The sequence below is a fragment of the Lepeophtheirus salmonis genome, chromosome 5, assembly GCF_016086655.4.
Source record: "Lepeophtheirus salmonis chromosome 5, UVic_Lsal_1.4, whole genome shotgun sequence".
NCBI lineage: Eukaryota > Metazoa > Arthropoda > Copepoda > Siphonostomatoida > Caligidae > Lepeophtheirus > Lepeophtheirus salmonis.
The window spans coordinates 29,175,219-29,199,798 of record NC_052135.2 but is presented as its reverse complement, the minus strand read 5'-3'; the positions used below and the strand labels follow the sequence as shown (position 1 = coordinate 29,199,798).

At 29.6% G+C, this 24,580-nt stretch overlaps 1 protein-coding gene across 4 annotated transcripts in view; it reads right to left on the bottom strand.

Annotated features, from left to right (window-relative positions):
* The window catches only part of LOC121118821 (Potassium voltage-gated channel protein Shaker), a 185,623-nt gene that overhangs the window by 115,633 nt on the left and 45,410 nt on the right, over positions 1 to 24,580 (bottom strand). The window contains exons 1-3 of one of the 4 annotated variants that reach the window (XM_071888552.1): positions 5,437 to 5,569; positions 5,161 to 5,374; positions 4,854 to 5,096 (exon numbers count right to left, since the gene is read on the bottom strand). The exons of 2 other annotated variants lie outside the window; for them this stretch is intronic. In XM_071888552.1, the coding sequence (XP_071744653.1) occupies positions 4,854 to 4,981 (128 nt within the window). In that variant the 5' untranslated portion in view covers positions 4,982 to 5,096; positions 5,161 to 5,374; positions 5,437 to 5,569. Of the gene's footprint in view, positions 1 to 4,853; positions 5,375 to 5,436; positions 5,570 to 24,580 lie in introns of those variants that run through there. One more of the 4 variants, XM_071888551.1, reaches the window with a different exon arrangement.

The following is a 24,580-nucleotide window of genomic DNA, read 5'->3' as shown; positions in this document are numbered from 1 at the left end:
CTTATCAAAACATATCCTGGAGACTGAAGATCCACTTTGGGGATGTTCATTTATCTTCATTCTCAGCTCGGATCACGAATAGAAATCACACAGCTTAAAGTCAGGGTTGTTGTAAAGCCAATCATCAGCTTTGATATCGACATAAAACTGGCTGTCGAGGTAATGTTTGATAGTTTTACCAACATGCCAAGGCGCTGAGTCTTGAATTCCCATTAAACTTGTTCTGGAGGTTATATGGCTTCCAGCCAATATATCAAAACACTCTTAAGAGGATCCATGTGCACTGAGGAGGTCAACTTGCGACCGTTGTCACAAATGTGAGCCGGCATGACATTCCCGTCAATGGGGATCAAGCCAACCGACAATATCTTGGACGGGAACTTAGTCTTCATCACAAGAGAAAAATTACATCTGTCCTCTGTGAGCCAGTAGTCATTCTTGTAGGTTTAGGTAGCGTCCAAAGTTAAGTTTTATGATGACTGGATTTGATTTAAAAATTTGGCGGTTTTTTACCTCTTTGCAACTTGATGTCCTTCATCTTCGGAGTAAGAAGGTAATGTCTTCGATGCCCTGATTTAGAAATTCAAGCAAATGTCTTCTTTGATAGCCTTGACTACCGTCCTCCTACTGATATATCTCCTCCGATCATTATCAGCCATTAACATGCCAGGATTTGCTTTGATGGATGTCTTGAGCCCAGGTACGAAGCCCCCAGTCCGCTTTTTGGCTTTTGTGTGAGCCACATGAGGAATGGAAAAGCCCCATACCCGCCTTCAGTCACTTGTAGACGTAATAGACGGTACTTCTGGAATACTTTTTGACTCAAACAATTCTGCAATGATTTACGTTTGTACTGTTACTACTTCATGGGGGAAACCGAACAGATTAAGTATAAAACAAAAGTTTTTGTCTTTGGAAAGTACTTTAAGATCAAGTTAAAGCTTAAACGCATATGATTAAAAAAATATATATATATATCGCCGGATACGTTTGCCGATCCCCGTATATTGGCCACGTTTCGATACTTTTTATGAAAGGTTTTATTCTATTTACCTATGCACATTGAACGTCGAATAAGAAAAAGACAACAATTCAAAAGAAGATAGATACCCTTTCAATTGCTTACCAACTAATTAATTTTCTTTTTTTTTTCTTTGTCCATGATGCCTTCACCCTCCTTTTCCACCCTTCCCACTGACCCTCTCTATGTAGTTCAAATATTACTCAATTTCAGCTTGTATATTTTAAAACATGATAATAATACAAGCATTAAGTCTTTTTTTTTTTTTTTTTTTTTTTTTTTTTTTTTTAGAGTTTCATTTTTTAAGAAGAAGAAGGGTAAAAAAACAATTCATTAAAGTCTGATGACGTGAGAGAAATGATGATATCCTTGGCATTTATTCACTGATACATATATATCTAGACTCAAACAGCCATCTCTGATATATTTATATCTTTAATAACGTCAGTGCTACATATTATATATTAATGTACATAAATTGAACATATCATGTCCATCAGTGTATTAAGTAGGTGAAACATCTATATTCTTCGTTGATAATATCCATCAAACATTTACTAATTTAAATTTTATACTATTATGTACAAGATATCCTCTATTCACAAAATAAAAACTGACATATGTTAGTATTTTGTATAACTTACCTCATTAAAACACCACATTTATACAAGTAATGCATCATATACATACATATATTCGTTTGAACTTTAAGATCTTAAATATTTATTTACATATATATGTAATAATACTTATTTATAATTTCATATTTTTTCCGCCACTCATATCTTCTCCTCATTTTACGACTTAAGGCAAGTTACCACATTTAGCATGTGCGTACCCGCAATTTATTTCAAGGAATATTGCATTTTATAATCTTCATCCTCAACTAAATAAAGAGGTTCTGTGATTTTATATTTTTCTTCTTTGGGGGAGAGAAAATACCATGTTACAATTTTTCGTGCTTCATGAAGTATATTGTAACTCCTATAAACAAAATATCCTTCAATCACAAAACCTTTTCATTTTAAAAGGAAAAGTTGTTGAGATTTGAAGATCATAATAAGAATAGGTGTTGTATATACAGGTATATGTGTACACTAAAAAATATACGAATTCACATTTATTCTTTACAAATAAAGTATGTATAGAGTGTATTATTGTGACGTCAGCATTGTTGCTGTCAGTCATCCCGGAGGAGGCATAATCTATCAAATTATTGAAGAATAAATGCTTTTGTTTTAATACAATTAAGGAAAATGGTTGACGACTACAGTGTATTTGGATGGCAAAATAAGCCCAGCAAATAAAAGGACTAAAAGCATAACTGCCTATCTAGAAATAGTTCTCTCTAAACTCAAAATATATATTAATATATCAGACAATAATATTCATTAACAATATGTTACTAGATCATTATCAATTCTTATTTATTTAGCGTATACGATAAATTAACAATTATATTAGTAAGAATCAGCTATTGCTCTCCAATCATCCTACTTTCCTCCTCTCAAATCGATTCAATAAAAAAAAAGAATTGTACAAATTTATGTATTTCATAAGGATTTTTAGTGCCTAGATATTTGATTTAATCCATTGAAGGGGAAAATTATTCAGGATAGTTGAAAACAGTTTAATAGTGTAATTTTTTAAATATAAGAAGCAAATGTCATATACAATCCTCAGGCATCACAGTTGATTCATTAACTTATTGCCAGTATATGTATCAGTAAGAAGTAAGAAGATACATTCTTAGTTTTGTACTAATAGCTTCAAGTTTAAAAAAAAATTTAAATAAATGAAATGTTTTTAGTTAATATTAATAATTTAATAAAATTAATTAATATTCAGCTTCATAAAATTATACTTATATATAGTGGTTAATTAGTTAGCCCATTGCTTTTCATCAAGTACTTCCCTAAAACATGCAGAGCATGCATGTTTTATTTTATGATTGGGTCATGTGCTGAATGTAATTTGTACACAAAGAGTAAATGTTTATAATTAGACCATATTAGTAGAAAAATGACATTCTTGAAAATACATCTTTTTAAAAATAGAAAGATATATTATTTACATAAAAATCTCTCAACATACGAAATATCGACAAAAATTCTAAAAAGGGCCATAGAAGCTTTGGTCTTTTTTTAAATCCTTCAAACAATAAAAGAGCAATTTTACACAGAAAAAAGTATCATGCATTAAATTGACTAAATAAGTGAAATTATTTTTAAAAAGATAGATTTTAAACAAAAATAGGCCCAACATTTATTTTTTGCCCCAGGCACCATTTACGCTCAAATAGAGTTTTTTTGTTTTCTTTTTCTTTTTGAAAGCCGTTAAATGAAGTTATTTCGGTCCAGACTGCTATCTCAGACTGTAGACCGAGCGTGAACCCATTTTTTTCAGTCTTAAATATTCATCTTTTTTTCCTCTCAGTCTATGAACCAATTGTCTTCTGTATTCTGATTTATTATGGGGGCAAATATGATTTATGCCACACATTTAACCTAAGGAATGATACATTTGTAAATTTGTAAACACACATGATCTCATCAATGGTCTAGACCGATTTTTAAATGATACGTAATTTGTCTTTGAAATGAGTTCAAACCGGACATCTTTAGTGGAGCGAATTAGCTTTGATTGTGTAGACCGAAGCCTAACACTAGTATGTTTATATACCATATATATTTATATAAATATTATGTATAAAATAAGTATAAATATGAATATAAAGAATGAATCAAAAACATATGATTATGATGGTTTACAAGTACTTGTGTGTATTTCTTTGATTGCTTTTTCTTCTTTCTCTTAGGATAAGAAGAGCAATGAGGAGGAGGGAGACAGAATCGTTTGGTTACATATTATATTTATGTTCATATAAATGTGGATGTTACATATGAATATATAAAATTTGATAACATCACTGATACCCTTATGTAACAATGCCTTTCTTCTTCTTCATTATAATGTTTGTATTCTTATTTTTATTATTATTCTTATTCAATACAAAATCCTTAAGTTAAAAAATGAAATGTAAAAAAACAAAAGTTTATTTATGTTGTACATACAAGAATTATATATCCTTGAAGAAGTATGAACGTCATAGTAGTTAAACTGTCTAAGACTCCAATCTATTAATCTATCACAAATACATACATAAAGATGACCAGAGCCGGTAATATGGGGGAGGTGTGATGTTTGAGTCGGAAAAATAGATGTCAATCGTAATTTTTGGATTATTTACATAGCGAGTAGTTGAAATAATAGCCTCTTGGAAAAATCAAACATACTTTTTATTTGTAAAGGACCTCTTAAAATAATCTCGTCAATAAACTAAACATACACAAATGTCCAGGAAAAAGGAACACAGAAAGGTTTGACCTTTTTCAAAAAAAGTTCATTTAAACAATGTATCAAGAACAAAAATTATTTATTGCAAAAGGCCCTTTAATACCTATGGAGAAAATGAAAGCCAAAAATGAGAGGTCAGTCAGAATAATTGAAAAAAATATTAATTCCCTCCCACCCAAAAGAAAAATCCTAGCACCGTCTTAAAGGTTGACTCTGTTGTGTATATATATTTTTTGATATTAATAAATTTATATTCATATTATAAACACTTTCATCTCACTTACAACTGGATATTTCATGATCTTAAAAAAATCTGAGGACGCTTAAAAGGGATTTAAAAAAGGGAAATGTTTGAGCAAAAATGTACGGCTGGTCACCTTAATTTCAGTGCCATAATCCCAAGTCTTGTTATGGATCAGCCTCGTGCTTACAAAGGCTGACCCTACATATGTATAGGTAAAAGTAAGTTCCTTACCCTTTATCAATCATATCCGAGGCAGATCCCTTTCCACCCTTTCCTTTATTCGCTCTCTTGACCTGATCCGCCCCGATCCCCATGATTTTCATCCATGCATTTCCACCTCCTCCAACACCACTATACATGATGTGATGGTGATTATGGATACGATGGATATGATGTCAATAATGGTGGTTCTTAATAGAGAGAAGTGGAAAGAAAGAGAATAATCTCGTTGAAGAGATCAAGGAAGTTGGGAAACTGTTGTTGATATTATCGTTGAAAATGTAGTAAATATTTAAAAGATGAGTAAGTTATTTCTTACTTTTTTTTTTACTTTGTAGAGCACAAACACCACATGACAACTACGTCATAGATTCATAAATTAATTCACAGTCACCCTGGTATTTACATATATATCTAATTATGTTTTTTTCATAGTGTTACACTGACGTCCATCCTACATGTTAAATGCTGGATATGAGGAATAATGATGTCTTTTGGGATTTACGAAGAAAGATATCCTTGTTACTTGCATCCTATAGTACATCGTATCATATATATGTAATTAATTAGATAGAAACACAGATTCACTAATCACCTAGACACACAATCCTTGAGGAGGGAAGAGGAGAGGATGAGAGTGATTACTACTTCTTCTCCGTCCTTCTTCTTTCGTTTGTTCGAAAGACACTACTGTTAGTACTACTGAGTGTGTGCGCGGATCAAAGGGTGTTATCGAATTTTTTTGTTTCAGTGCCTTTTTTCCCTTTTTTACTCTTTATATAGACATACATTCTTCTCCTCTGTCGTCAAACCCTTTATGGAGTTACAAGGAGAAGAAGAAGAATAGTAACAGGAGGAAGAAGACACACGCTTTCATTTATATAAACTTCTTTGCTTTGATGGGAAGGTTGTTTTCCATGTTTCTTGGTATTTACTACATATTACATGTCTGTTAACTCAAAAGCAAACTTAAATGAGTTTTCTCAAAATTGAGTCTTTATTATGTACATTTGTACTCTACTACGAATTATTCTCCTAAGTCCTTTCGGTGCGTCCCAGATTGCACTCTCAAATTAGCAAAAATTGATAATCACAATAAAATAAGAGAAATTCATATATTTTATATAAAAGGGGACATATTGGGGTCAATATAACTATTGTAAATCAAATAAAGGTTCTAAAACGTAGCTAAAACTCTAAGATAATTAAAGTCATCCCACAAATTTGAATAATAAGCCTATAATTGACTCGAATATGTCTACAAAATATTTGACTGTATATATATATGAAGTAAAAAAATTAATTGGGATTTTCTCTTTTTCTTAATTATTGTTTCAAAGTTGTTTTTATGTTGACGCACCACTAAAAAGAACTGTTTTTTTTTTTTTGTTTTTTTCTAATAAATATTTGACAAGAAAAAAAGCGAAACAGTAAAGATATGCCTATTTTAATCCTGAACAATAATAATATTCTTGCACAACTTTAAGTTATAATATAATTGTGGTGTAAAGCAGACCTGCCCCAATTACTTTATTCTTACGCATAAATATAGTAATAAGTTGTACAAAGCATACATATGCCTTCATATGTATGTATGCCTTTATCTTCGAGCAATTTGAATTATTTTCCCTCTTGCGGGGGGAGAAGAGTGAAAAGAAGAAGAAGGGGGGAAAGGAAACGAACAGAGTTTGTTATAAATTGTAAAGATGTACATATTTTTTAAATATATTAAAAAAAGGTTGTTTGGGATTTCTCAATACACATCAGTTACAAAATGAAAATGCATATTGAATCAATACTTCTATCAAATAAGCTTTCCAAATATTACTTTAAAAACTAAAGACTGACATACATTTTTGTCAAGTTGGTCTTAATTAATTTTTGTATCAGAACGCATAGCAAAATTTAAACGCTATGTAATAATAGATCGATTGTTTCATCTACCTTGATTTACAAATTGTATACATTTGAAACACATCAAGCATCATTTGACTTCATTGCACCGATTTTTATCATTTAGAAACACACTTGACGTCATCCACAGTTTATCTATAAAATCAGTATATCCTGAATTTAAAATTAGATACATATACAGCAAATTGTTTTTCGTCATCGATCTAGATCAATATTTTGATGAAACCAGTGAAATCTTCAAAGGATTAAATTTCTTATGTCCCACATAAGTAATAAAGGGTTTAGACTGGTCATTGATTTCTAGGCCTAATACCTACTTTTCAATATATTCCATATTTTCTGCACAAAAAAACACAAAGTTTATGTTTGTTTGTTAGTCAGCCTAGTTAGGAAGTAAATTGATTTCATGGCAACGAATTATTCATTTCACCAAAATGGTACATAAGAAGAAACTTACTCATTCTACATCAAGTAATACATTTAACTATTTAAAAATACCTTATTGGTAGAATTATTTGATTTTAGACATATGTTTGTCTACTAATGTAGTATATCAATATTTTTTTTTTAATATGACAGTAACAGCATTTAAATCCTTTTACAAAAAAATATGTATTTATGATTGTATTTTTAAATAAAATGAAAACAATAATTTATAATACCATAATAAAAGCTACATTGATTTATTTCATCATGGTATATAATATATGTATAAACATATTTGTTATATGTAATTACATAAACTTGCTCAGCTTTAATAATATTTTTTTTCGTAAAAGATTGATATTATATCTATTATTATTATGCAAAGCTGGATTTGCATGGGTTTTAAACTACTGCAAGTGTTCATTTTTAATATGTGGTACCTTAGTATAAAATCAATCGTGAACAAGAATCAAGGAAATGGGGAAATCCAAATTTATTTTTTACTTCATATACATGTGTATCTGTAGCGTCAGCCAAATATATTTGATAGACATGTTTGTGTCAATTATAGGCTTTGTATTCAAATTTGTGGAATAAATTAAGATACCAAAGAATTTTAAGTAGTGGATAGAATCTTTATTTGATTTTATAAGCTTAATTTGACACCAATATAGCCTCTTTCAAATATAATCTAACGACTTCTCATTTTCTTACTGTTATAATAAATTTTGGGGTTTTAAGTTCAATTTTCAACGCCTCCAAAAGGCAAATATGAATAAATTATTGATAAATTTTTACAATAATTCTTCGAAGAATAGAAGATAAACTCAATTTTTAGAAAAATCTTTATAGCTGGTTTTTTGTTCGAAAGCTACGTATTATCATTCAAAACTGGTATTGCGAGTGTTTTTGTTGTAATTTTTTCCATTTGAAAAACGGACCATCCATTCAACGATTGCTATATAGTTTCAGTACTTTAACTGACTCCAAAAATTCCAACTCAGAGGACATTTTTTAACTTTTTGTGACTATGCACATTGATCCTTGTCATCGAATGTACGTCACAACATAAAAACAGGCAGAGATCTTATTTTTTCTATTAAAATAGTTAATTTATTGTCTGCAATATAGAAATAAGATTGTATAATAATCTAATACCTAATATATTCTAAAAAATATTGTTTTGTCACATATACTTATTATAAAACTAGGCAATTGAGATATTTTGATAGACAGTAAGGTTTAAGTCCTTGTTTTTTTTGGTCCCTTTTTGAAACCAAAGATCACTGTTTTCTATAATATAAATGAAAAGGGAGATTTTATTGTAACTTGGTTTTTAGGTCCCCAAAATAGACAACACCAATAACGTTGAAGTTTCTTATGAAAACGCTATAGAGAATATTGAAAGTATATCAGATATTTTCATTAAAGAAGTAGAAAAAAAACCGTCTAGCTACGAAAATAGACTGAGGTGGTCCAATCCTCAAGGAAAGTCATGGAAAGAACACATATAAATTGAAAACGATTTTTAAATCTTGTTGATAACATTTAATTAATAATAATAATTAAAAAAAAACATTTAGGCATTGTTGTTGTTTTTTATCTTTTTTATTGAGAATCTATTTTGTAAACAAACATTATATTCAGCATTGATTAAAGGATGTTTTTGGAAAATGATTTGTTTTTATAGAACATGGGCAATCCCTTTTGGTTGTATAGTATAATTTTTATTTAATGTAATGATTGATCCCTTTTGGAGTTGCAGTTAATTAATTTGTATTATAGAGATTATAATAATATTATAAATGAATATGCATCGACATCTTCTTATCACACTCTATATTAAACTGTACTTTCGATATATATAATAAAGGTAACTTTAAATATATAACATCATCTTGAATGGGATTTTTAAATGTATGTATATTCAACATGTTTATATATACGGATGGCATACGTCAATATACAACAGAGATATTCTATATATAGGTATACACACACAGTCAACTTAATATTTATACATTTATTGCAAAAAATATCTCATTTCCATACATAATTCATAATTTAGTGTTAATCAATCAAATCTCACTATTGAACCAATTTTCTATTATATTTGTTTTTTTAAAATTATTTATAAGTAAAAAGTGCTGGGCTAAGCTAAATTTATTTATTTCACATTTGGGCCATAACTCTACCATTAGATGTCACTTAATTGAATAGTTTGCTATAAACCCCCTTATTTATATATAAGGAAATAGCATTTGTCTAATTTTAGTATGTATGTACTTAAATGTAAATATCAGTCGTTTATGAAACAATTAATCAAAATTAGAAATGTATTAGACACAAAATTTTATTTGTGTTCCGATTTTGTCCTACCTCTTAAGGACGCTTACTAAACTGGACGCAAAAGACCTCCAATAGAACAATCTTTGCTAAATCACGTCATCATAGTTGTGAGCCATTAACGTGATCATCAATCTATCTCAGCTATCATGGAGGTATTTACCCAATAATGATATAAATTCTTTCATTAATAATTAATAATATAAGCCGATCTAATATTCTGAGAAAGTTGGATCAGACGTGATAGCTTAAGTAAGGTGAGGTTTGATATTTTTATTCGAAAAAAATGTTGATAAATTAACTACAATTACAAAATTAGTGCACTTAGTTTATATTTCATGGATTTTTTTGCGCTATATCTGAAATGAAACTGGTATGTAAGAAAACTCTTCCTACTACATGAAAATATTTTTAGCAGTAACCAATGTATGTATACGAAATTAAAGGGATGAATTGGTCGTAAAACTTTGACTTTCTGTTTAAAATATTAAGGAGGAGTCAAATTACCAGCCTGTATATCACATCAGGAATCTATTTGAGCTATTGTGCTGTTATTAACATACAATACTTAAAAGAATGATAAATAATTTAATAAAGTCTTAATTAAGGATAATGGCAAACTTTTATCGTCATGAAAAATAGTTGAGGTTTATATGAACGAATTAAATTAGTGTAGGACATATTTACCTAAATTTGATATTTGTGATAACTGATAATAATTTCCTGTAGATATTATTTTAAAATTTTGGGGCTCTTTCCAAGAACTGATGACAGATCCGCAATGAAAACTTTTTAAGTCCTATATTAAGGACCAAAATAACTGAAATTAAAAAGCTCATTCGACCCAAATCAACTTTTACTCTCAGTTGATAAAATTTAACTCTATGTATAGTATAATATCATAAACATTGGTTGAAAACTCTTGAAAATAATTTTAGAAGTGAAGTAATATCATATATGAAATGAGAGCTGTTTTCATTCTCCAGGCTCAACCTAATATTTCAAGATATCTCAACACATCACACAAATTATTATATAATGACCATAATTGACCAAAAAGCCAATTAAATAATGGGCCATTTCGATTAGTGAAGTAAAACAAGAAATAAAAAAATTCCCCTTTTTGTGTTGAGACACCACATTTTTTTGTAAATAAAATTAAGCTTAAAGAGCCTATTTGTGGAACTTTTGTATAATTATATTTGGGCAATATACTAACTATTTTTGAAATTAAGTTTTATTGTACGTATAATGTTTTATTGATATCAATTAAAAATAATGAATACTTGCAACAGAAAATTATTATTAACTAAACATTATGTTATATTGAGATATATTTTTTTCTATTATAGATGGTCATTATGAATAATAATTATAAATTTATAAAATCTTATTGATTTTCATAGTAAAGCTCTATTGCATCACTGGTAATCTAGAATTTATTCTTGATATAATGAAACAAGAATATTTTTATTTATTTTCAAATTTAAGAAAATATAAATATTTTTATAACTAAAATCATCGACTGTCTTTTCTGTATCGATAAGTATCATATGGCAAACTCTTCAAGAGACATTGAAGTCGAAAATGCATGCAATGAAATTATTTCTGGAACAATATTGCCACCGATAATTTCACTGCATGCATTTTCGACTTCAATGTCTCTTGAAGAGTTTGCCATATGAAATATTCGCCATCTTATATGCTCGAACTTTACCATTAGTTTTTACTAAAGGACTCAAGGGAAAGATCAGACACTCAATAGAAGAAGTGCATCTTTTTTACTTCTTGTTCCTGATTGGCTTAATTTGGGCAGCTGTCAGGAGATCTATTTGAAAGGTCTTGGAGGAGTTTTATTTACTATTTTGTGGGCTGAATTTAATTATTTGTTATAATTAACCAATAATTGCAATATAAATTTTTCATAGTGTTAATATCAAATGTGTAGTGCAGTGTATTATAAAAATAAATCAGCTAAAAATAAAAAGTCTGTAAGCCCCTCGTCCATGAAAATGTTTACCTTTCTTAAAACCTTATATATAAGGAATTTTGAGATCAATGTTATCAAAATACGTCCAATGGAGGGATATTTTCTAAATGGCATTATCATGGATATGAGCCAGTAATACCATCAGCCATTTATCTCAGCTGTCTTGGTGTTTATAACATCCAATGCTTAAAATAATGATGAATAATTTAATCAGGTCTTAATAATCGATAATGTAAGACTATTTTGGGCATGAAGTATACTTCATATTTTAATTATCAGAACTGACATAAGTTCTTGAATTTAGTTTATGTAATAATTATATCCTGTGGACTAAATAATGGACTTTTTCAAGGACCAGGGAAAGAAATAGGACAGAACCGATAAATAATTCCATATTAAGGACTTATTCAGTCCCACAAATCAACTCATGCATGTATATTTTTTTTTTGTTTCTCAAGAAATATATGTTTTTTATCACTGACTATTGGATCAGTCTCTATAAAGAAAGTAAGCTATTAAGATCTAACAAACCATAGTCAGTATGGAAATGAAAGGGTAAGTATTTACAACAAAAAAGGAGTAAGACAAAGTCTCTGCTCTACTTTTAATTCTATGCTTAGACCCCTAAATCCATGTTATTCATAAGGAGGGTGACTTCGTTGATTTTTCCTTAATTACATCCCATGCAAAGGATCTTTGCTATGTGGACGAACTGACAATGATTTTTTCTGGGTGTCTATGGCAAACATATAAATCAATAAGAAAGACTCTGAGCCTGCGAGATAATTATCCAAAATGATCTGAACAGCAAAGAAATGTTAAAAAAACAGAATCAGTGAATACAGCAACCTAATCGAAAGATTTTGGCCAACCTTCCATACTGCAATGAGTACAAAATTGCTAGGATCCTGGATTGGAGATGATTGTATGGAAAAAAACCTACACAAAATTATTTCTAAGATAGGGTGGACTCGTACTTTTTTTTCATCTTTTAAGCTCAATACCTGGGACAGAATTCGAGCTTGGAACACCTTTATAGTCTCATAGGTAGTACATTATTACGGGTAACACCAAATGAAAAAAACGTAGCAGCCCAGGTTTCCATGCTTGAAAAGTCTTTTCTTGGGCTAATCAAGAAAAAAAATAATGCTTCAATTATGGAGATCTTACAGCAAGAAATTCGTCATATTTTACATTTTTTAAATCTGAAAAGGAGAAACACGTCAAAAGCGACAAAGAAAATTTGGCGATGTATGGCAGCTACTCTTTCGGTTCGTGAAGCACAAAAGTGGTTCAAGCAATTTTTCTCCCGGCTCAATTCTTCCCTCTACTGTGGACAACTCGACTGTTTGAAGCTGGTGATCGAGCAGAAGCGGCCAGCAGTTGTGAAAAGGAGAGAACAAGACATCATTAATATAACGTCAGGCCGTACACATCTTTGGTGACGTGCCAGGAGCTCGGATAGGAAGTTCTTTGCATCCACTCTATAGGCTGAACCTGGTACAAAGTGACTGTCATCTGTTCCTGTCTATGGACAAAGCCCTTTGGGGTACAAGTTTTGTCTCAATAAGGTGCCTTTGAAAATTGGTTGTCCGAGTTTATTACCAATAAGGACAAGAGCTTCTACAGAAAGGGCATTATGTAGTGGGATTCTCGTTGGCAACAAGTTATCAAACAGAACAGGACATACTTGGGTAAGTCGGATGATTGTAACACTTCCTATAAAGTATTAAAATGAAGCAGAAATTTAAAAAAAAAAAACTTTTTCCTTACCCTATTATGTAATAAATACTAAGGGTAATATAGTTTTATCGGAAAAAATATGCAGATAAATATTTTGGAGGGTAAACAGATAGAAAAGTAGTTGCCTTAAAATTTGAAGGGAAATAAAAATTATAAGGTGACCTATAAGTCTAAGGATAACTTCAACAGCCAAGAAAGTACACAAATATTTATTTCTCGAAACCTCCTTTTACACCATTGAAATCAAGGTGAAATTTCCTACAAAATTAGTGCCACTTCATTCCATATGGGCACTATTTGTGGTGACTACAGCTCTGAGACGCTTCAAAACTGCTTTACAAACTGTCTTCTTCGACGAGTTGTCTCATGTAGACACTAACACTAAATGGAGAAGTATATTACATTGAGATCTGGGGGAAAAGAGGCCTACATGTCCTGCTCCAAAAGGTATCGATACTGGTTTGGCACTCCTCTTGCACAGAATTTGTAGTATGTGAAGGTACTCCGTTCTGCAAGAAATAGTAAAACCCTTCCCAGTTGTCCCTAGATCTAGAGAAATACTTGGAACTGTTATATGTCTAGATCGACACATTGATTGACATTCAAACCCTTTGGAATGAAGACCAAAGGTGTCTTCATCCCACACGAAGTGATGGCCGCCCAGTCTTTCATTGAGTCCAACTTTTGGACTCGTAATCCACTTCTCACGTTCAGGGGAACATCCTCGAATCTCCAACCCAGAATCCGATCGTTGCGGCTTTTGTAAGCTAGCTCCACGGTGAAGGCCTTCCTGTGAATCCAAATAATTGAAACGTGGGTATAAGAAATGAGGAATTTTAAATGAAACTTTACCCTGGGTCATCCTCTTGGCCAATGCGGACTTACTAAGAAGCTGCCTATTTTGTAGACAATACGGCTTTATCCTTAGACAAACTTACGTATAGTTTCTTGAGAAACACTAGCCTCATGAGTAATCTTTATCATGGACTGCTTCTATTTCCTGTTGATCTTGGACCTCGTCATCTCGATCAACCTGGGTATCATTTTTAACTTCACTCGACCACTCCTAGGCGAGGTTATTGACACTCTCGGTCTTCTTGTACTACTTGAACGTGTAGTGGACCGATGACTTGGACACATATGGGTTATTTAGGGCCTTGGTAATGTCCCTACAGCTTTCCCTTCCAAATGAAGTAAAATGATACCGCTCGTTGGGTTCATGATGCCGTCGTTAGATGCTTAAGAACACGTTTTAGAAAAAGATGGAGGTTGGTTGCATGAATCATTAATATGCACCTCGTTACAAATTTGTTTTTCCACAATTCCGTACTGTTTATTCTTATTGCATCTCACAAGTGGCGCATAACTTCAAAATAATACTCTTTAATGACCATACGACCATAAAATAAGAACTCCTCCTGCACTAAACGACAGTATTCGGGGAAAAAATACAGTGAAAATAACTTTGACATTTGATCGAACTTGGCGTGGTTTTTTGGTCTCTTTTGTACAACTTTAATTTTTTTTTACTGTGAATAGTTTAACCGTATGCCATTGTAAATATTTCAAGTGTTTTGAAGAACTTACAATCAATTTGTTTACAGAAAATTTTATGCAAATTCTTCGATCCATATTTTTCAATAGCAAAAAATCACAGAATACGCAAAATAATTATAACCGTTACACCTATCACAAATAAACTAAACATAAAAATATCTGAATTAGTAAATATATGTTCGGTGCAAGTGTACTAACATTAAAAAAATCAAGCATACCAAATGTATGTTGCTCACGAAATTTGAAAAGTATCCTTACATTTTGAACACAGCTTCTATATTTACTTAAAGCCAATTCCTGGTTCAGATGGAGTAATTGTAACACTACAATATATACCTTTATCTAATCAGTGCAACTCCATCCAACCAATTGAAGGAACATTAAAATAAAATATATTTATGTACGATTAGTAAAGTTTAATTTGTGGTCAAGACCACTTTCTCAGTTACCAAATCAATACCAAGGTTTTATAAGATCAAAACCAAGAAGGAAAAATAGTATCGGTTGTTTATTAGGTATTTAGTTTGTGTTTTGGTTTTAGATAGAAATTACAAAAATTATAATTTTATTCCTAAATCTACTAACTAAAAATGAAGAAAGAAATTGATTTTTTTCAAATATAGGATCCTGCAAGCTTCTTTTTTTCTTTTTAAAAAAAATATTAATTTTTGAAGTTTAAGTTTTATTCTGCCAAAAGCTTATATTTTTCCTCCATGAAATGTGCAAAACATATATAATGTTTATTATACAAAATATTTTACATACAATTTAACGCTTAAATTATTTTATATTTAGAGTAACCATGTAACTGATTCAAGGAACCAGAAGCAATAAATTTCGTATTTTTTTGTAAACAAAAAAAAACCAGCAAAGTTTCATAGCTTTTGCATCTATTAAACTTTGATGCTCAATTGGGTTTTGTTATTGCCACTATCACAAATGTATTATACAAAAACTTTTTTTTTTGTTTTTTTTTGTACTTATTGAATGTCAAATCTTAAGTTCTTTCATTGAAAAGTTTATATTGGCTATTTTTGTTGTCTTTTTTGGTTAATTGTGATTATAAAATTGATGTAGATATGCATAGAGATATTCAAATACTGATTTGTTATACCAAGTCTGACCGTTATTTTCTAACTCGGAATTCAATTTTTCAATTTTTTTTTATTATTTTGATAGTTATGTCAACAACATTTGCATTGTTTGCTTTTGACATATAAAAGGTTATACTAATAAAAAAATGGAAAGAAAAAATTAACTCATAGAAATATTATTAAAAATGAGTGTTTACTTCTCTTTAAAAAAAGTTAATTTTTACACAATGCTAAATTTGATCTTTTCAAGTTATTAGATAATTGTTCACGTAAATTATTTCTTTCAATTTATGTCAACAATAGATAATTGCAAAGCACACCAAAAAACGTATAACTTTTTATTTTTCCAAAAAAAAAAAAAAAAAAAAAAACTAATTATGTAAAATTTATAATATTAGTCAACATTCATTGTGGAAATGGTGTGCCAACGTAATAAAAAATTGAATTCGAAATAAGTTAATAAAGGTATATTTTTAAATCATGTACACTGGAATAATTATTGTATTTGAATTAATACCTTAGTTCATTTTGAGTTTATGATGCGTCTACATAAAAAATATCCTCACAAAAATTGAGAAAAAGATAAAAGCGATTTTTTTTATTTATTTGATATACACCAAATACACCCCAATAATTAATGGACTTATTTCGATCAATAATGTTTTTATTATCAAATTTGTGGGGTGATGTAAGATACCCCATAATTGTAGCTATATTTTAGAAACTTTACTTAATTTAAGAGATGTATATTGGCCCCAACACAGACTTATTCAAATAAAATCTATGAATTTATCATTTCTTTTAAGCCATCAATATTGGCTAACACACAAAGGGTTAATAAGAAAGTTTGTTTATACAAAAAAATATTAGACGAGCACACTCAATTTTGACAACAATAATTCAATTTTGCTTTTGTGTTGACAAGCCACATTTAGGCAGTAAAATGTGAAATAAATATATTAATAAAAATTCAATTTAAGTCAATCTACATATAATTTTAATGGAAAAAAGTTAATGTTTAATATTTAAAAAATCTGCAAATAATAATGTATTAAAAAAAGTCATTGCAGTTAAGGGAGCAAAATTGAATGAACCAAGTTTCTAAGTAGTACTAGATTTATAAAAATTAAATCGCTATATTTGACCTGGGGAAACTTTCCAAAAAGTGGGGAGAGGGAGATGACAAAGCAAAAAAAGTGATGTCTCTCTAGATTCAGGGGCATTTGCAAAAATAATAGTGTATTATTTTTTTATCTAATACAATAGAAGAGAATTGACATGTATTCACTCCTCCTAGTAAATGGCGGTGAAGCAGGTGGAATACGCTCCCCTGCAATGAATATTTTATGAGATGGCAGAAGATAAAGGGGATTTGTACCAAATTAGAAAAAATATATATAAAAAAATGAATTATTATTTCTTTTTTCAAATACTATATTAGAAATTTATTTTCGAACAAAAAATCAATCTCTAGAAGCGTCTCAAATATTCATTCGACTTTCACACCAGTGAATGTGTACTTATGCTACAGATTTATAAAAACTCATTTAAAACAAATACAAGATCCGAAATTTACCAACAACCTCCCTTGTGAAAGTTATGCAACTCAGATACTGCTCCCAGTACTACAACACCAAGTTAAAACATACTTTACTTTTTATTAGTAGTTGGGTTAAAAGGAGAATTGTTAGGTATAGTTCAAAATAATCAAATGGGCAAATATTTCATTACATGAAATATTATTATGAGGAGTTTGGTAATAAAATTGTACAAATAGAGTACATTTTCGAAAAAAATGTATATCTGTATACATAAAGCAAGCTGGAAGGATTTTTCTTGAAATTGAGTGTGTATTATATTTGTATATATTATTTGGCAATGTAAAGGTAGTACTTTTAAACGTATGAATTTTCTCTAGCCTCATCCCATCACCCTACGAACCGGTTTTAATTCAAACACATATTAAAGGGAGTTAGTTGCTTACAAAATGTACACTATCACGTCAGTTGCTCCTTATGCAACATACCCCCGTCTTCTTTTAATCAGAACAAAAATGTTAAGTACTTTTGTGCAATTTACATGGTAAAATAGACAACGTGTGTAGGATGCACTACTTGATTTGTCCAAAAGTTCAGAAAACGTTTCACAATAAAGAAGGATAAATTAGTAGAGTTTGTTTGAAAGGGGTCAATTTAAGTCTCTTAAAACAAATAAAGGTTTTAAACTATAGATAAAATTCTTTAGTTAATTTATTCATCCTACAAATTTGAAAACAAATACATTTATGGATAGAAATATATCTATGAAATATTAGGTTGTATATATGAAGTAATACCATTTCTGTGTTTTTTATCCCTTTCTTTATTTTTGCGTAAGATTGTTTTTATGTAGACAAAACACATATTTACTTACTTTGATAAGTAAATGCATTAACGTTTGTATTGAGAGGAATAGTTAACTTAATTACATATCTACACAATTAATAGGAACAGGAAGGCGTGAGTCGTATTAGGAAAATGGTCTTTATATCACATTCCTTTTCAACAGTTATTACTCTATTTGATTCTTTTCTATATACCTATTTTGTATTTCTGCCGTATATAAACAATAAAAACACGATCATTAGAACCAAATTAGAATCTACATACAAAGGAAACGAGACGTGAAAAGAAGTGATGGATAAAAGGAATGCAAAACAGTTATTCAGGTATATTTGAGAGTAAATAGTAAAGCTTAACCTATTACCCAAGCATTCAAACAAGCATAATCCTTTTTATATATGGGATGCACCAATATAAAAACAATCTTGAATAAAAATCAAGAAAAGGAAACTTATATTGCCCATGATATTCTAATAACATATTTCTTCTTCTATTGTTGTAGCCATCAATTTTTACTACTTTGAGTGTAATTTTTGGGCGCTTGTAATACCTAGCTCAAATTGTAATGTGTGGAAAAGGAAATCCTCATTTGAATCTCCCATAAAAGGTTATCAAGTTAACTTTCTTGGTCACTCTAAAAATAACAATCACTCTCATCTCAAAAGACATTCATAAGTGAATTCATGGCGATTGTACCCATTTAGGAATTAATTTTGGAATTTTTGGGACATGCTTGAATGAATTGAATTGAAGAATGCCTATATTTAGGAATGTAAATCCTAGGAATTGTTTGCGTGCAAGTTTTTGTTGTTATAGGCAACCTGAAAAATGTGTATTTTATTTTATCAAGCTGTTTTTATTATTTTCCCAATTTTGAGAGGAGTCCATCTAAGTATTGAGTAACTACGTGTGAGTTTGGGATTTCTTGGGGAGGTATTTTCTATATTAATAAAGCAAGTTTTGCCTATTCAACGACATCTAATAATTCCAAGAAATACTGGGTACTATCTGTAGGATTAGAATAAGATCAAAAACGTATTCAAAATCTGAGAAATGTGATTTAAATGTTATATAATTTGACATGAACTGCTTCTTATTCTAGTAATGGTCATGAGATGGAATTAATTCGATACAGTACATGTATTTTTAGAATATAAGCTTGGAGCAGTTTTTGTTTGTAAAGGACTTTTATGATCTGGATACTGCATTGTATTGATAGGTATTACTTTATTTTTGTTAAAGTAAATCACAATACTTAAAATCAGCTTACTTTTTATCTTACAAAAGAGAAAATAGAAACAATTTAAATTAAAAATCCCTTTTTTTATTAGTTACAGAGATATCGGAGTCTGAATTTTGTGAAAATTAAATTTATTTTCCAAATCAATAAGACCATATTTAGTATGTTTAATCAAACATGCTTTTAAAATGCTATAAAAATGATGTGACAAAAGTGTATAAATTACTTTTTGCAAAAGAAAATGCTTCTATTAAGATGTTCAAAGAATATTTTTTTGATTTTAAATTTGTACTTTGATTTTGAAGGGAAGTGAGGCATAAACTTACTAAAGGATGAATATATAGATAAAGGTAATAACTTTTTTACAACCTCATAACCCTAAACCATTCCAAGATGAGTTTAGTGAATACTTTGAATAAAATTGAATTTTTTAAGTGATAGAAGCAAAAGCCATCATGCACAAAGTAACTTCAAATTTATATTATTAGCTTAAATATATGTCATTTTGGATGTTTAAATAACATTAGTGCAAGGAAAATATTTTGAATTATATTTATATTCATATAAATTTTTTTGTGAAACGTTTTTAAATCAATTTATGCTAAAGATAGGCAATAATTCTTCTTTTAAAGGGAAATGATAACCACCACGACTTATTAAACAATGAACAAAAAAGAAGACAAAGCAAAAGTATCTACCGTTTTTCTTTTTATAATTGGTAGAATTAGTTTTTACTTTATATACATCCTCCTTTTAGATATGGAATAGAATGAATTTCAGCGTTGAACTATTTCTCTTAATCTTGTATTAATTTAACAGTTTCAAATATTGAGATAAAGGGGGAGAGATAAAAAAATAATATAATCCCACCCATTTTTGATTAGGACCATTGTTTTAGGAACACATGCATACAAAGTATTATTTTAATGGTTTTTTTGCTAAAAAATGAATACCGTTTTTAGCAGCTGGAAGGGTTTAAGTATGAGAAAATGGTTTTGTCTTGAGTGTGTTTGGATTTTCTTGAAAATTATATCTCCTAACCACCTACTTTGTTCCCTAAGTATGCATATTTATGTATAACAATATACATAAATATACTTACTATAATAAAATTATGCAATATAATATAGGTCCACCGTCTAATACCCATATTTATTACAAATATTTAAGGTAATAATAATTGATAAAAAGCATTCTAGTATTCACAAAATTAATTATTTCTTAATTTATCTTGAATACAGTTCCTACAAAATATGTCTAATCATACAAAAGTCTATTTATTGGAATAAGGATTATATATAGGAGCTTATATATTTTTTTTACAATTGATGTATAAATATATCTACAACTAGAGTATAAACAATATACAAACAGTATATTACAATTTAATATAGATATGTTGCTAAAAAACGATTTTTTTTTTTATGAATATAAGCCTGCTTGAAAATGTTTCGGAATTCAATATAATTAATACGATTATTTGACCAATTGTAATTAGTTAATAATATTTTAGAGGCAGAAAAAGTATAGAAATTAGATCAGATTACTTACATCTAATCATTAAATAATAATGAAATAGAGGATAATACAAGCTCCTTCGTTCTCTATTCATGTTTGGTAATTTTTCTTCTTTGTTACTTTTACAAATCTGTTTGGTTGCAGCCCTGTGAATGGGTCCTAACATCCCACTTCTATTTGTCTGATTAATGAAGACTAACCACTCATTCAAGGAAATCTTTTTTGGGTAGGGATGTAGGAATTGCATTTTTTCTGGTAGCACCATACTTTGAGAATTGACAGACGATAAAATATATACATTTTATTTTTCTATTCACACATTTGCTCACTGTCGGGAGACGGAAGCTTTTCCAAACAGAAATGACCAGTTCTGCTATTTGACTGTATGCATCAGATCTCATCCATTTTCTGGACGACTTTTATTAAGGTTTTGCTTCACTTTTAACAAATACATGTTTAGAAGACGGAAGAATGACCGGACGGGGGTCTGTGAGTTGGCCAAATATAAAATGGTTTGAATGAAAAATAACAGAGCATTTAAATCAACACAAGGTCTACCAAGAGTATACTTATCCTAAAATGTATTAAAAAAGTGCATCCAACATAATAATTATCAGAAGTAGTGAAAAGACAAGGGATAAATAAATATGTCGGATTTTAGACATTTTGAAAGTAAATCTCTTTTTTATGCGTAATCTATTTATAACAATGAAGTCAGGGGGCGGGCAATATTGCTCCATAGAGGCCAGAGTAATAAAATTTTATGTATTTTGATATGAAATTTAAACTTTTATTCATACTTATTGTTAAGTTTCTTTATAAGAGAAATTTTTGCTTAATTTTTCAACTTTTATGCCCTTTGAGTGGCCACCGTTCAATGTTCCCTTACCAGACAGCCACTTTACGTAATTGAATACATTTTTTCAACACATGAGTAATTTATATTTAACTGATCCACTACATTTAAATTTGTTACAGCGTCCCTGCGAGGAACAGGGACCTACAATTATCCTACTTTCTCAGGAGTATGCAATGATATATGCTTTCTTTTCTATTAATGATATAATTTATACATACACAAATAGCTATTCAATACAGACAATATCTACTCAAAATATTGAACTTCCCCATCGTCCCTTATAGACACACACATTGCATGGCATATATTACAACTCCAGTTTTGATATTTGGTATAGTATAGTGAGGTGACAGTTCCTTTATGATTTGTAGTAATGGTATTTTGATACTTTGAAATACTTTTTCCACGAAAAATATAAAACAAAAATGTCATTAAGGAAATTCACATCCATTTACAGGGACGTGTTCATGATATTTGTCTTTTTATAAAACATTTTCATTTGACGTCAGCATTGTTGATCTCCATCCTTTTGATAAATTAAACAACCAAGTTTTATAATTAAAAAAACAATTCTTCATTAATATTTATGAAAAGAGTGAGCTACTGAATATTAAAATAGTACTAACATATACAAGGACTTTAATCTTACTCTCTATAAAAATGTTTCCATGCAATGCCTAGTTTTATTATATATCAGACCATAATATGTATTATTTGTATGCTATTACATTGTTATACAATATTATTTTCATAGGGAAGACAATCAAGTAATTGTTACAATTTTCTTTAATTACTCTAGTTTTCTTGTCTTTAATCCATAAACAAAATTTAAAAAAGTACAAATTTAGAAATTTCTTAGGGATTTTCAGTATATATATTACTTCGAGATTTAATTCAAATATTAATGTTGAGTATTGGCAGTAAGTAGTATAAAATGCAGCTGTTGAGATTTTTCTTATTCATAATAAACATTTAACAATGGTTTGTTAGAAATTCGTTCATTTTATATAGTAAAAGTATCAACTATGAGCCCCCCAAAATGGCGTCTTTTTGATACATTTTATGATGTCAGTAAAAGGTTAAGTAAGTATGTGAAAATTTTACGTGCAGTTACGGTTATTATATCGGCAGGCTAATATGTGTAAGACGCAATGGCACTTTGAGTACCACCAATACACTTGCTAAATGTTTCAAATGTGTCAGTAATCTTGTACCACAATAGTACCGGTATACTTAACAAAACTAGTCCATAGTATAAGTATTTGCCTTAGAAAGATTTATGAGTAAGTATTAATACTTATCATTATCTTCAAGATGGATAACGTCGATAACAAAGTCGCTGTAACTCATCTGATTCATTTTGCAATCAATTTCTATTTTAAGATATACATAAATTATGTGTATATCCTTGTAATTACCCACATCAATCAAGATTAGTGAGCTTTTCTAATAATAAATACAAAAAGGCACATTTTTAACTGCATCATATTCATTGGGAAATGAGAATTGTATACAATTATCATTCATAGTACTTAATGTACATAGTTGTAGTAAAAATAACAATTGCATTCAAAGAGTTCAGTAATATACCATCATTATTAGCTAGATCAATGGGGCATGAACGTTTTTTTACTAATTAGTAGTTTATTTACATACCCTAGGATAGTGGCACCACCTTGCGTTTATTGTTTTGTATTAGTAGTTTGTAGTGCTCTATTAAGAGTAAATTAATGTAGATGAGACTGGGAACAGTTTTTGACTTAATTCTAAGTTTATCACAAATAAGATTGATATTGTTTACATCTATTTATAGAATATACCAGTCAGTAGTTTTCTCAACAAGTTTCGTATACTACCCGTTAATTCTTGCTGTGAAGCGTAAATATATAAAACAAAACAAACAATACGAGGGAAATTGTTGCAACAGAACTCTTTTGTACTGAGTGTTACAATATTTAAAATGTTTCTCAACGAGTGAGTTTTAAATTTCAATGAATGGTTCTACCTGATAGTAAAAAAACCATCGTTATTCAAATTATATAAGTTAGAGCAACAACAATAAAAAAGTGATGTCAGTATTATAAAGGTACTCCAAAAAGTGACATTTTTTAACCAAAATGTCAGTTTTTATCTAATATTTTGAACCGAATATGACAAAAATGATTGCCTCCCAAAAAAATCTACAGTACAATGGTAATGTAAAATTAGTGGTTTTGGCTTTTTTGATGTTCAAGGAAAAGGAGATGATACAACTTTCCCCAGTCTTCCCTATGAATGAATTACTTTGCTTTCAAATGACAGGTTATCACACTGCGGAATTTCGGGGATTTTACTTATTAATTTATTTCTTTTGTAATTTCCTAACACCTGCGTTTATAATATCTTTCTTTTTCATTTATTTAATCAATACTCAGCATAGAATTGATTAAAATATATTGAAATGAAAAATCCTGTTAGCAAACTAAACAATTATTCCAAGAATATTTCTAGAAACCTATGTATGTTTTTAATAAAATGTTGAAAATTTATGATTATATTTCTATATCTTCCTTAACTAGCCTTATATTTTATAAAGGGCAGAGTTACTTTTGTCCATATTTAATATTAATAGCCCTACATAGAATAAATGAAAATATAATAAGATAAGATAATTCCACAGAAATGGGATTAT